This window comes from Phalacrocorax aristotelis, chromosome 2 (assembly GCF_949628215.1).
Source record: "Phalacrocorax aristotelis chromosome 2, bGulAri2.1, whole genome shotgun sequence".
Lineage (NCBI taxonomy): Eukaryota > Metazoa > Chordata > Aves > Suliformes > Phalacrocoracidae > Phalacrocorax > Phalacrocorax aristotelis.
The window spans coordinates 116,559,845-116,572,692 of NC_134277.1; the positions used below are offsets into that span (position 1 = coordinate 116,559,845).

Here is a 12,848-nt window from a genome sequence, read left to right on the forward strand (position 1 = left end):
TACCCAACCCTTACATAAGCTGTTGATGAAATTATCATCACACGACAAGAACACTTGTAGCACGGTTGAATTGATCAAAATAAAAGTCATGAAGAAGTGAAGGAGGTTTGTGCCGAGGTGGGACTGGCTGCTCGCCCTCCCCAGCCGCAGCTGGATGAAGGGGGAGCACGCAGACCTGCGGTCAGCTGCAACAACGGCCATCGCTTAGGAAAGGACAGGGAATGCACAAATTCTAGGGTTCAGGCTGTATCAGCAAACCAAGCGCTTGCATTTTCTCTGGTGGAGGGGAGAGGGCAGGCTTGGGGAGGGGGCTGCTTTGACTGCTCAGGGAACTCGTGAGACGGTAGTTACACGCACGCCTTTGCAGCAGGCCGGCGGTGCGACGCGGCTTACGCCAGGCTTACCGCAGCGGGGGAGGCGCCGCCGGCCGCCAAGCGCACCCCCGGGGGGCTGACCCCCCGCCGCCCGCCTCCCGCCAGCCCCGGGGCGCCGGCCTCCACCCGGGACAAGCGGCGGGGCAGCACCGGGGCCGCTCGCTACGGCGCGCCTGCAGCCCGGGCCGCTCCAGCAGCCGCCGGCGGGCCGGGGGGCAGCCCCCGGGTCCGGTGCCGCCGGTGCCAGCCTCCGCGGGCCGTGTGCCGTGTTCTACGGGCACAGACTCCACCTTCCCCGGCTCCCGCCCGCCCCCACGCATCCAGGAAGGGAAAAAGAGGAGGAGGAGGAGGAGGAGGAGGGAAGGGGGTGAAAGGGAAGGAAAAAAAAAAAAGAGGTTGAAAGGAGGGAGCTCGCCGAGACCCACCCTTCTCCCTCCTCCTCCTCCTCCTTCGGGCTGCTGGCCGGGCTTTTGTTTTCCTCCAGCTCCCCGTTTCCCGCACGTGATTGCCGTGTTATTGCACAGGGCGCTCGGCGGCGCGGCTGCACCTATAAATACGGAGCGGGCGGGCGGCGGGGGCCCGGGGCAGCGCGGCGCGGCGCGGCCGGGCGGAGGGCACCCCCCGTCACCCCCATGCACCCCGGCGGACCGACGGCACCCATGCCCCGCCGCCCGCCCGCCTGAGGGGCAGCCAGCGAGAGGCAGCGCCCGGCCAGCGGCGAGGGAGGGAGGGCGGGAGGGAGAGGAGGGGGAGCCGGCCGACAATGGCGGCGGCCGCCACCGCCGCCGCCAGCCCCGGTAGTCCCGCCGCCGGGCCCCTGCCGCCGCCGGAGCCCTGCCCGAGGAAGGGGCCGCCGCCGCCGGGGCCGCCGCCGGCGCCGGTGCGCAGCGACCCCCGCCGCAGGCAGGCCGCGCTCTCCTTCCTCACCAGCATCTCCCTCGACGGGCGGCCCCCGCCGCCGGGTAACGACGGCCCCGCCGCCAGGCCCCGCCAGGCCCCGCCGCCGCCGCCGCCGCCGCGGCTGGGCAGCCCCCCGGTGGCGCCCGCCGAGCCCCCCCGAGCCCAGGAGGAGGAGGAAGAGGAGGAGGAGGAGGACGCCTTCGCTGCGGTGCAGGTGCCGGCCGCCGCCTTCCTGGGCGCCGCGGCGGCGGGCAGCCGCGGGCGTCTCAACTCCTTCACGGCGGGGGTGCTGCCGGCGCCCTTCGGCCGCGCCAGCCCCCAGGGCCTCGCCGGCGGCGGCGGCGAGCTGGGACAGCCCGGCCCCGCCGCCGCCTTCGAGCTGCAGCGGTCCCGGTAAGCCGCGCCGCGGGGATGGTGATGGATGCGCGGGACGCGGGATGCGCGGGGCGGCGGTGGGATCGCCCCTCGGGAAGGGCGGGCACGGCGCGGGGACAGCCGTGGGGAGGGCCCCGTTAGCCGCGGGGTGGGAGCGGCGGCGGCGCGGAGCCTCCCCCGGCGGGGCCGAGCTGCCGCCGGGCCGGGGGGAGCGGCGGGCGTGCAGGGGCAGGTCCGCCGCCGTGCCCCGGCCTCCCGGGCGGCAGCAGGCGTTCCGCGCCCGGGCGCCAGCGCCTGAAAGTTGCCCTCCCGCTAAGCGGTGCAGGCGTGGGGCTGCACGGCCGCCCTCCCGTGCTGCAGCCCGGCGCAGCGCCGGGAGCGGCTGTCACCCGTTTCTCATGCCCGGTGGCGGATTCAGCCCGCCGTGCTGCCCGCCTTATAGGCGGCAGGCTGGGAACCAGTCCTCAGCCCCGCGCACGGTAGCCGGCTCTGTAGCCCGCAAAATGGGCAGGAAATCTTGCCATCGATGTCCACGGATTCCCGTGTACGCACATGGTGCAAGCAGCGTCTGGCTACCGCCCTAAATAAGCTCCTTGTCTACAAGCACCTCGTGTTGCTGTGGGTTGTTCCTTGCCGCCGAGTACTCTTTCGGCTTTTAATTCCCAAGGGAATAACCTCACCTGCTTGAAAAGCTGAGACTTTTGGCTGAGAACGTGCAATCGTGTAATTATGTGCAAATGCATATGGATTAATTGCTCCGCGGGTACAAAATCATCTTCCTTCACTTCAACAACAACATACTTGGATATCAAAGGCTGGAGGGGGGGCGGGGGGGGGCGAGGAGAAGAACGAGGGAAGAAGCTGGAGGAAATGACCGGGCTCCCCCAAGCCCACATAGGTCACCACTCCCACATTCCCCATTTGCCACACTCCCTTCTTGTTTCTCCCTTGGACAAATAGGTAGACTTTGAGTCACATGTTATTGCGAGTGTTTATAAGGGTAATTGGGCATAGAGAGCTGTAGAAAAAAACCCTTTCAAAACCAACCAGCTTGGAGAAATTGGAGGTATTCCAGGAGAAAGTTGTCTTAGCTGTGTGCCCCAGTATTGGTTGGATTTATTTTTTTTTCTTCCGTCTGGATTGTATTGGTGGCTTTTTGAGCCCCTTTTCAGGTGTTGTGCTAGGGAGCCCCACCTTCCCAAGTAAAATGCCAACTGGTGGGTTACCACCCATCTTCTCCCAGTCACGTGTGTCTCAAAACATTTCCTGCAGTGACAACCCTCTAATTGCGCTGTGGATTACTGGCACAGCAACACGACGCGCACGTGCTTGTGCATCTTAGTCTGTGACATGGTTCTGCAGCACACTGCTGCCCATGGCCTTGCGAGTTAGGAGTGACCCGCAGGCCATGATTTGGGAATTACTTTTCTACTCTTGAACTTTTTGCGTATTGGTGATAATGCGCTTGGCAGTACCCTCTTAGTGTTCAGGAGACTGGATTCTCCTTGGACTTCCAGTTAGTGAATGTATTAGTCATGCAGGATTCCTGTGTCATCTTTCTGGATTCCCAAGGATCGTCCTTGGTTTTTGTTGCTTCCAGGCTTTGATCCTGTGCTCAGTTCTGGGAAGGATGCTCAGATCTCACCTGTATCGCTTCTTCCTGTCATTGTTTTCCTTTGCCCCTGTTTGCCAGTCTTCATTTTTTCTTTCCACAACTGATGCTTTTTTTTTTTTTTTTGTTACGTGAGAACAGTGTGGAGTTTAAGAGGGAAAGGTAATTACCTAGAAATCCAGCGTTGTGCAAGTTTGGCTGTGCAGCTAGTGTGCAAATAGGCTGAAGGGGTAACAAGTCCACGGAAATGGAAATCACCTAATGAAATCTCGTCAGGGTGCTCCTCCAGTCCTATAACGGCCCTCCTTCATGCTGTATATTTTCTTGTGGTGTAAGATCTAAGGAAAGTGCTGGTTTTCTGATGCTCTTTTGTTTTTTTGAGAGCTAGATTCAGCTGTGGCGGAGACCTTGCATAACTCCACCAACAAGTGTGAGGCTCTCTGTTGTAGCACTTGCTTACGGCTGGTGCTGGTACAGGAGGGCTCTGGGTTATGCTCCTGGCTTTGCTGACTGCTGTGATGCTGCACATGTGCAGCCTGGGGCAGACTTTGGCCTGCCTTCAATAGATTTGTTTCTGTTCTGGAAAAGGTATATATTTTTAAGCGTCAGGAACGGACAGCTGCAGACCATGGAGGCTGTATCAAGTGTTTGTTTCTCATCATCTCAGTGAAAAGACATGGTAGGGGCTCCAATTGCTGGGTTCATTCTTAGCTGCACAGCAGATAAATTGCAGGCATGCACAGGGCTGGCGCAAGCCCAGGGACGGAGGGTTCGAGCAGACCTTCTGCTGCTCTCTTAATGGAGAGGAAGGAGCCAAATGCCCAGCACATGGCGTGTCCTCGGCGCGACGGGGTGGGAATCACAGCAACTGCCCAGAGACAGGCATTAGATTGCCTGAAGGAGGATGCGGAGAAGCAGAGAGGAAAATCAGAGATTTTTTTTTTGTAGTTCGTGCGTGCATCTGCTGCCTCTCCTCCCACCCTTCCGCTCTCCTTGCAGCGGGCTTGAAATTGAGCTTGATGTGTCGTTTGACAGACTAGTCCTCTGTGCTGAGACACGTAAGTTATGTTGTAACGTGAAACCATCTTTTCATAACAGTATCAGGCAGGACAGGCTGCCTTGTGTTGTTGTTTTTATTTAGTTTTCAGAACCCATTGTGAACATATAATCAGAGTTTCCTGGCTTTTTTTGTTTGTGTTAGCAGTTTGTATAATTGCGTGCTAGTTTATATTTAACAAGGTTATCATTAATGTGGTTTGGGTTTGTGCTCTATGTGTATTCACAAGAAACAAATGATACAAAAAAAGAACGTGGAGCTTCTAGCTTTTTGGAGGCTAGTATGTAATTATATGTAAATGGTAAAAAAAAAAGCCTGTTCAGAAGTCGGCTTGTGGATGCAAAAGGATCCTGTATAGTGCAGAAGGACTTTGTTTCACTTTTGTGATGAATGGGTGGCTGAGGACATGAGGCTGCTGGAAACTACAACCAGGTTCTGCCAGGTTTTCCTTCATGTCAAATTATAATTAATTTTAATAGCTTCATCTTAAATTAGCGAGGAGCTCTGTGGAACAAGATTGCAGCAACATTGGTTTAAAATCATTTCGGATCCTGCAGATAAGGTGATGGTCCCAGGTACTTGTTTTTGTGTATGCCTAGAATTCTTGTTGCCGTAGTTTTCTTTGGGAAAAATGCTGCTGTTTCCATATGTGAAGTTCCCTTTTCTACATAAGGCCTTTTCCAGTGGGCTGGGTAGTTAGCAACAAGCGCAGGCTCTTTTGGGGTTTGGGTTTTTTTTTTTGTTTGCTAAGGAAGCAAATCAATGATTGGATTTGGGGTTTAAACATTGCTTATAGTTGCATTTGTCTGTGTCAGGCTTGAAAGCGGATGGGCAGGAGAATTCCTTCTGGGAGCAGCTGGTGCTGGGAAGGAAGCAGAGAGGAGTATCTGCTGAGTAATCGCTGGTGGGAGGTCCGCTCAAAAGGACATTGAAGTTATCATGGTCCAAATAGATTTATCTTCGGAATTTATTGACCTACAAAACATCTAATTTCCTGACTAATTCTAAAATTAATTTATGATTAGTAAAGCTTGTGAAGATTCAATTTGTTTCTACCCATTAGAAAATAGAGAACTATGGCCTCACTATTTGGAGAGATGCAGTGAAGGGGGATGCTGGAATGGTTGACTTGGCTGGCTTTTGTACGGCTCGCAAAGTGCGATGGGTTGTTGGTGCTGGAGGAAGCCTCCAGGATGAGGCTGAGGAGCTGAATCCCACCATTTAGCTTTGTGATAGAGGGCTGTGAGGTCAGAGCCCGGTCCTCCATGGCCTTGGGTGGGCGGGCAGTGCAGGCTCAGCCCACCACAGGAGATGCCTCCAAACTGAACATGCTAGAGGCAAAAGAAGAGTCTCTCAGAAACAAGTGTCTTACAGGCAGAGTCCTGAAAGAGGAGCAAAACAAAGAGCTGGGGGCACCATCCACCCTGTGGGGTCATCCCAGCATCAGGAGTGGGCTTGTGAGCCGCTGGAAGCACATCAGACCTTTTGTTTGTGATGGAGCCGGTGCTATTCACTGAACCTAAAGCCCTTCAGGCAGCCTGAGTTTCAGAATGATGTATACAAGAATAGCGTGAAAACAGCAATTTAATGGTCTGAGAGGTGAATGGGAAGTGCACATGCCGAACTAAGTCTTTTCGTAGGTGTGTGACCTTGTATACCACTGATGGTTGCTGTCTCTAAAGAAGGGGATGCTTATTGACTTCAGCTGTCACTTCAAGAGGCTGGATGGCCTTCCTGTGCCACCCTGAAGAGGGGACATTCAATAACAGGGTTAAGGCTTAGGTAATAAGGGCTGTTTCATTGGTTGCACCAACGTCCTGCTGCTTCTCTTGGGGCAGGTCCCTCATGGCCTGTTTTCAGTGCTACAGGCCCTGTGTAAGTCTTTGATGCTGTTCCCAAGGGCTGCCCCCCACAAGAATGGGCTTGCAACCCCCATGCACACAGCTTGCAGGCTCCTACAGGAGTCCTGTGAGGGACACGGTGTGTACCCATGTCCTTTAGCACAAGCACATCAAGAGGCTGGGTCCTCATGGTTGCTTCAAGCTGTGCAGAAGCAGTCACTGACTGCCAGTCGGCTTTCTGAGCTGTGCGTGTGCTGAGCATGGCCAGCCCCACATCACGCTGGCCGTCTTCCATCGCTGTTGGCCTCTGCCTGCCTTTTCCCTTGTTCAGGGCACAGGTTTGTGCCTCCCTCTGTTGTTTCCTTTGAAACTTGTGGAAAGTCTTGTGGGAAAACTTGTGGAAAAAACATCTTCCAGATGGTAGCTGAAGTTGACCGGCCATTCAGAAGTCACTGCAGTACGATGCACAGATTGATGGACAGCATAGATGCATTAGCCTTGTTCCCTTAATACACAAAGCTTTTAAAAACAAATCCCACAGAAGTTTGCTCTGGCATATTTTAGGCTCTTATTATATGACTTAGCAAGCATCTGTGGCAGATAAAAAAGGTAATATTCATCAGACAAGGGAAAAAAACCCTTTGCTGTCAGTTGTGAAGAGGAGCTGGGGCAGAACATAGTGTTCATGACTATAGGGAATTAGTCAGACGCCTTCATAGAGGGACAGACACTGAGAAGGAGCTGCCTCTGCTGAAGCCTCAGGGCTCGGCAGGTTTTGGAGTGAGAAGGCCTTAGAGCTGGATGGGTGAGAGGGCTCTGCCTCATTAACCTGCTGTGAGAAAACCTGAGCTGGTAACACGTGAAGAGTCGTGTTTGCATTGGCTGCATTTGCTGGCCACCAATTCAAAGCCTTTGAGGTCCAGCCTGCCTTGGGAAGTCCCGTGGCTACACCGCGCAGGTGCCTAGCTGGTGTGCGGTGACCCCTCATTAGCCGTGAGGAGAGCGGAGGGGCGAGACACTTCAGCGGGTTTGCTTATGTGGGTGGCGCATTTCCATTACTCGATCTTGCTTTTCACCCTTTTCTTTACTGGCAAAGCTCCTGTGCAGGCAGCTGTACTGGCCCTTTTCCTTAGGAGCCTGCTGCACAGCTTTCTGCCGTACAATGCTGCAAGCATCTTGAAATGATGATCGGTAGCAACCATCAGAATGACTAGCCCTCCAGACCATCACAAAAACATAGTTTCATGGTAGATAGATAGGATAATGACAGAACACGGTTTGATGACAGTTTTTGGATAGGAAGTATGCTTTAATCTCTAATTATTATGACTTTGAGAACTCTTCTGGTGGAGGATATAGCTTAGCTTGAAACAGTTCAAAACGCCTGAAACACAAATGAGATTCCCAAGTGTGCTCTCTGAAAGGAAAAAAAACCCAACCCTCTAGTAATTCCGTGGCTTCCTAGTTTCAGAGAAGTAAATACCAGGTGGGCTGTCCAGAGGCTCTGTAGAGTGGTGAGTGTGATAGGTAAGGATGATGAGAAGAACCAAATCTTGACTTTCCCCCCTCCCTGCCCCCGATTTCAGCTCTTTGTAGTCTTTCAGGCAATATCTCCACTGCACGAACATAAAGGCTCATCTTCATAATTTCACCTGAAAACACAGAAGTTTGGTTTTACATGTTGGGACTTCTGTTCATTGAAACTTCAGTAGACACCAGCTTATCCCATGATAAATACGGGAAACCAAATTCTATTTGAGCCATGCAAATATCCAGAAAATTCACCCCTTGACGTTTGCTAATACCTCCAAGGCTGTAATCAGTCCTTTCTGACAAACACTCTCTTCCACACCCAGAATTGCTGTTAATGGCTGTGGGGCTCCCACCAGATACCAGGCTTAGCAGTGCAGCAGGTGCAGCAAGACACAGAGCTGGCTCTTTTCATAACCCGACTGAAAAAAAACAAACTTGCCAGTCTGCTGTAAGAAGTATTATTCCTAGAAAATGGAAATGACATAATTTGGCATATTGAGAGTATCTGCCGGCCTGCGGTGTGCAAATAACTCACTTAAAATATGTTAGGAGAAGAAAATTTCACCGGTGGTTGGAGAAAAGACGATGTGCCAGTGGGAAGCTTCTAGGACTCTCGGGGTTTGCTTTTCAGGCTGCAATATGCAGATTTAGAGGAGTACATATTTAAGGAACGGTGAGGTTCCTTTACAGGGGCTACTGTGTTATATTCGAAGCAACTGCTTTCCTGTCATGAATGCTAAATGTATTTTCTCTTCTCATAATGTATTTCAAAGACAACACTACTCTTAGCAGCTACATTTCAGAGCTTTTGCCTAAGGAAGGTTTTCTATTGTGGAAAATTTAGAAGTGAATCAAAAGGGATGCAAAGGCTACCTTACTTTCTAGAAGTATTTTTTTTTTAAAAGAAGCCTTTCACCCTGTGTATGAATGTAAAGGACAAGAACATGTTCTTAGCAAGCAGTTGTTTTCTTCCTTGTTGTTATAGATTAGGCTAGCAATTTAGTGAAATTGAGGTTTGGGGAAAAAAAGATTAACTCACCCCAACTGAAATGTGTTTTCCCCTGCTTGTCATGGATGGCAGAGGAAGGTATGTCCTTTCTGACCAAGGATCCTGCAAAGCCTAAACTGTACACTTACGTATGTATAAAATTACTCAGTTAAATCAAATGCCTGTGTATAAAGTTATGCTAGTAAGTAAATCTTTGCAATATCAGGGATTTTACTGTAAAGTAGTGGCAGGATTAAAAAATAGAAAGCTAGATGACTTTATTTATAATAATTTTTCAGGCAACAGTAGATTGCATTTTGCTGCTCCTACAGCTAATCATATTATCAAGGTAAACATGATTAGGTTTTTGAAATTACATGCTGTCAAGGCAAATCAGACATAGGCACATCAGTTTATGGGTAAAGGCATTCAAAAGGAGCATAAATTTTCCTGCAAAGAAAAAAAAAAAGGTCCCCTGGTTTTGTGTAACAGGAAAAATCTGTAAGGTGACATTATGCTGACTTCTTTCTGCACCTCATCAGGCAGCTGGAACTGAGCCACATGGAGTGAACAGGGATGAAGCTCTTCAGCTTGTATTCCCCTGGGCTTTGGGTAGGATGTTGAGCACTAAGAAGTCAGTAGTGTCACTCGGTTTGCGGCCTTCTTGCAAGTAACTGGTTTTTTTCAGCCATCTGCATGCCATCTACTGTGTGTGGCCTTGCCCATGACTGTACAGGACATACCTGCACATATTTTTTGCGCAGACATAAGGGACAGATAAATGATACTGGGATGCAGTGGTGGTGCCAGTGCAGCCTCAACAGGTGCCAACCACTAGGCACTGTTGCTGTCCTTGGAGTTGGGCTTGTGCCTTCTGCAGCGTGGGAAGGCAGCTGATGGGTCTCTCTGTCCTCTCCCCTCTGTGGGGTATCATTTCCTTTCCCATTTCAGGATGGAGAAAGAGCCACTGCAAGTACAGGGTCAGCAAGTCCCAGTAAGGAAAGTGGATGGGGAAACATGTGGCAGGCTCCAGCATTCCCAGCATGGTTGTTTCTGATGGGTCTGCCATGGGTGGAAGTTCAGGGAGAGGTCCCATCCCTCTGACAAGGCTGGATCACACAGAGGTTAATATACTGAAAGGGAAGATGTGGAGGTGAGAGACCCCAAGCTGAGCTGTCTCCCAGTTTGAACAGGAGGTGTACATGCTCGCATGGTGGCATGGATTTTAATTTAATCACGATGAAAGGGTCAGATGTTATAACCATTGCTGTTTAGAGAGGTAAGTCATAGCACTGGAGCAGCCTGTTCCCCACTGCAGCTGCTAGCAGAGAAGCAAATGATAACCCCAGCGTGGTGGTGCCGGCAGCACAGCTTTGCCAGCCTACTTCAGAGGGGGATCTGCTTCATTTTAGTTTCCTGGGTGCATGGTGCTGGAGGAGGGGAGAGCAGAGCCTCACCACCCGAAGGACCTAGGTTGCCTTCGGCACTCAGGGAGGACCGTTCTGTCACCTGAAGGGGTGTCTGGTTTCGTCTAGTACCCCCAGCACATGTAGGGATGGAGAAAGGGGAACCAGGAGATGAATGTCACATGTGGCCCTTTGCCTTCAGGCCTGCTTGGATCACGCATGTGCATTTGTGTGTACACAAATACAGTCCATACCTACAGTTCAAGAAGCTCTCATTACTCCTTTTTCACTCTGGCATGTGCTAGGAGCCTGGACTTCCCACCCCTCTGTACTCAGCCTGTCCGAAAGGATGTAACAAGGCAGAAGCTAGATGTCAGCTATGGTCTGAAATATCTTGAAAACATCTTATTCTTTTGTTGTTGTTTTACTCACCAGCTTTGTTCCTTGTGTTTCATCTGTTGTACCCCTATATAGAAAAAGCTTTTACTTTCCTGTTGCTTCTGCAGTCATGTTAGAACCTACAGATCCAGTGGAAAAGGAGATTAATTTCCCTCTTTTTCAGTCAAGGTTGCAGTCAGCTGCACCCAGGCAAATGTGGGGTGACGGAAGGATTGCCCACGTGTCTGTGGGGTGTGGTGGACTTGCACAGCAGGGAGTGAAGCCCTCATTAGGTGACAGAGAGCTACATGAAAATGAAGACTGTCTTGGATACCTGGGCCATAGGCAGAGTTGGTGGTTATGAGCAAACTTTCTAGTTCTCTGAATTTACTTAAGTGAATGGTATCATTTCTGACTGTAAAGCACGGAGATGTTTTTTGGATAATAAGAAGAGAGGAAAAACAGCTTTCAGATGCTGCAGTGCAAAGTATGGTTTAATCGTTTGGGTAGGTGAGTCGCGCCGGTGCTGCAGCAGGTTATGTAAAAAGGTGTGGAACACTCGCTGTCTGCTATTAATAGTGTTGGAAGCATGGTTTTTGTAACACAAAGGTGTAATTACGTTTTCTAAAATGGAGTTCACATAACCTCCTGTTTTCAACCTATTGTGTATCTTGGGAACCTCCTTAATTTATGAGGCTCTTTTCTTAATTAAAGCAAAGCTGGGTTTGATTTTTTTAATTGGTGGTGTGTACTGTTTTATAAAATGCCATCTTTTAGCGAAATGTAATCCAGAAGAAGTGGCAGCTAAGAGGTGGTTGCTTAAAAAGGCAGAATTATTTACAGCTGAACACAAAGTGCCACTGACAAGTACCTCCATCGTGACCTTTGAGATTTATTTGTAAAATCCGTATTTTTCCCTGTGCATGACTTGCCTCAAGATAAAATGTTTTCCTATTTTAGAAGGCACTCCAGGTACTGCAGAACTCATGAGCAGCCTCTCAAATAGCCAGTGCCTGCACACATTTGTTTTAAGGAACAGACTTCATTGTCTGAGGCTTTTTGCTTCTGTTTGTTTTAAAGAGATTATTATAAATATTGGTTTCTTGTTTGTTCATTAGTTTCCTTATTGATGTAAGGCTATTCAAGTCAAAGACAGTGCTAGGGTGTAACAGGGAGCAGAGTTTGAACAAATGCATTTAAAATTTAAAAAATGAAAATTGTACGGATGTGCCAGCACCCTTGAATAGATGGCTTCAAGGCGCTATTTTCTGTCGCTATCCTCATGCTCCATGTGAAGGTTGAATGGGTGATATGAACGGAAATGTGATTTTCTCGCAGTGAGTTTGTGAGCTCTCAAGCTTCCTTCTCCTGGAAGGATGTAGCCTTGCAGGAGGAGCAAGACTTTTTGTTTTTTATTGTGTGGTACTGGTACTGTGCTCAGTGCGGTACAAAATGCCATTACCCCTCAATGTCCCTTGGGAGCTAAGCCCCAAGACCACAAACTGTTTTGTGCAGTAGGACACAGCACAAGGGTGTGAGTTGTAACTGGAATTCACTCCCTTGGGAGCAAAGAGGCTGGAGCGAAAAATCCCTCACGAGCCACTGTGTATTTGCAAAGGCTGAGGCATCTGAAAACGAGTAGGCTCTGAATTAATTGCAGGGCTGCTCAGGTACAAATGAGAACAAGATTAGGCCTGTCTTTTCTATTCTAGGTGCGGAGGTAATATTTCCAACCTGTCAAGCGACTGCATATCTTGAATATCTAACTGGATAAATGAATGTGATATCAACAGTTGAGGGTGGCACAGTCTTTCGTGTAACTGGCAGTTGTCTTGCAGTTGTTGCAGTTCTCTGTTTTGTATTATCCCCAGGAATATTGCAACATGGCCTTGTCTGGGTGGGTTTTTTGTGTGCGCATCATTTATATACATTACAAGAAAAGCAGCTTTTGAGAGGCCCTTGACCCTCACATCCACTTTCCCAAGATGTGGGGTTATGGTGGTGAAGACTTCACTTTTCCAGTGTTTGTTCTGAATTAGATGTCTGCCTTGTGTTATTCCAGCTAAAGAGAGCGAGCAGTTGAGCAATTCAAGCTGGGATTTTTGAAGGAGCCTCTGAACCATGAATTTTGAAGAACTCAGCTTCTTTGAAAATTTCACTTTGAAAAGACAGCATGTGCTTTTTCTTTACAGTTTTTCACAAATTTTGCTTACCACACTGTCCAGACCTACTCCCATTTGTATACTTGTCCTCCCTGGCATTTTTTGGAGAGCGGTTGGTGTTGTTGCAGACTGTAATTGTGGTTCTGCTTTTACTGAAGTTAACAGCACATGTCTGGTTTAATCAGTGGGTCAGAGAGCTTGCTTTGTGTTGATGCATTAATA

The 12,848-nt window shown here is 50.1% G+C and overlaps 1 protein-coding gene across 2 annotated transcripts in view; it reads left to right on the forward strand.

Annotated features, from left to right (window-relative positions):
• Positions 1-1,105: 1,105 nt before the first annotated feature.
• The window catches only part of CABLES1 (Cdk5 and Abl enzyme substrate 1), a 78,044-nt gene continuing 66,301 nt past the window's right edge, over positions 1,106-12,848 (forward strand). Inside the window, exon 1 of one of the 2 annotated variants that reach the window (XM_075084830.1) lies at positions 1,106-1,667. In XM_075084830.1, the coding sequence (XP_074940931.1) occupies positions 1,138-1,667 (530 nt within the window). In that variant the 5' untranslated portion in view covers positions 1,106-1,137. The remainder of the gene's footprint in view (positions 1,668-12,848) is intronic. The other variant, XM_075084829.1, reaches the window with a different exon arrangement.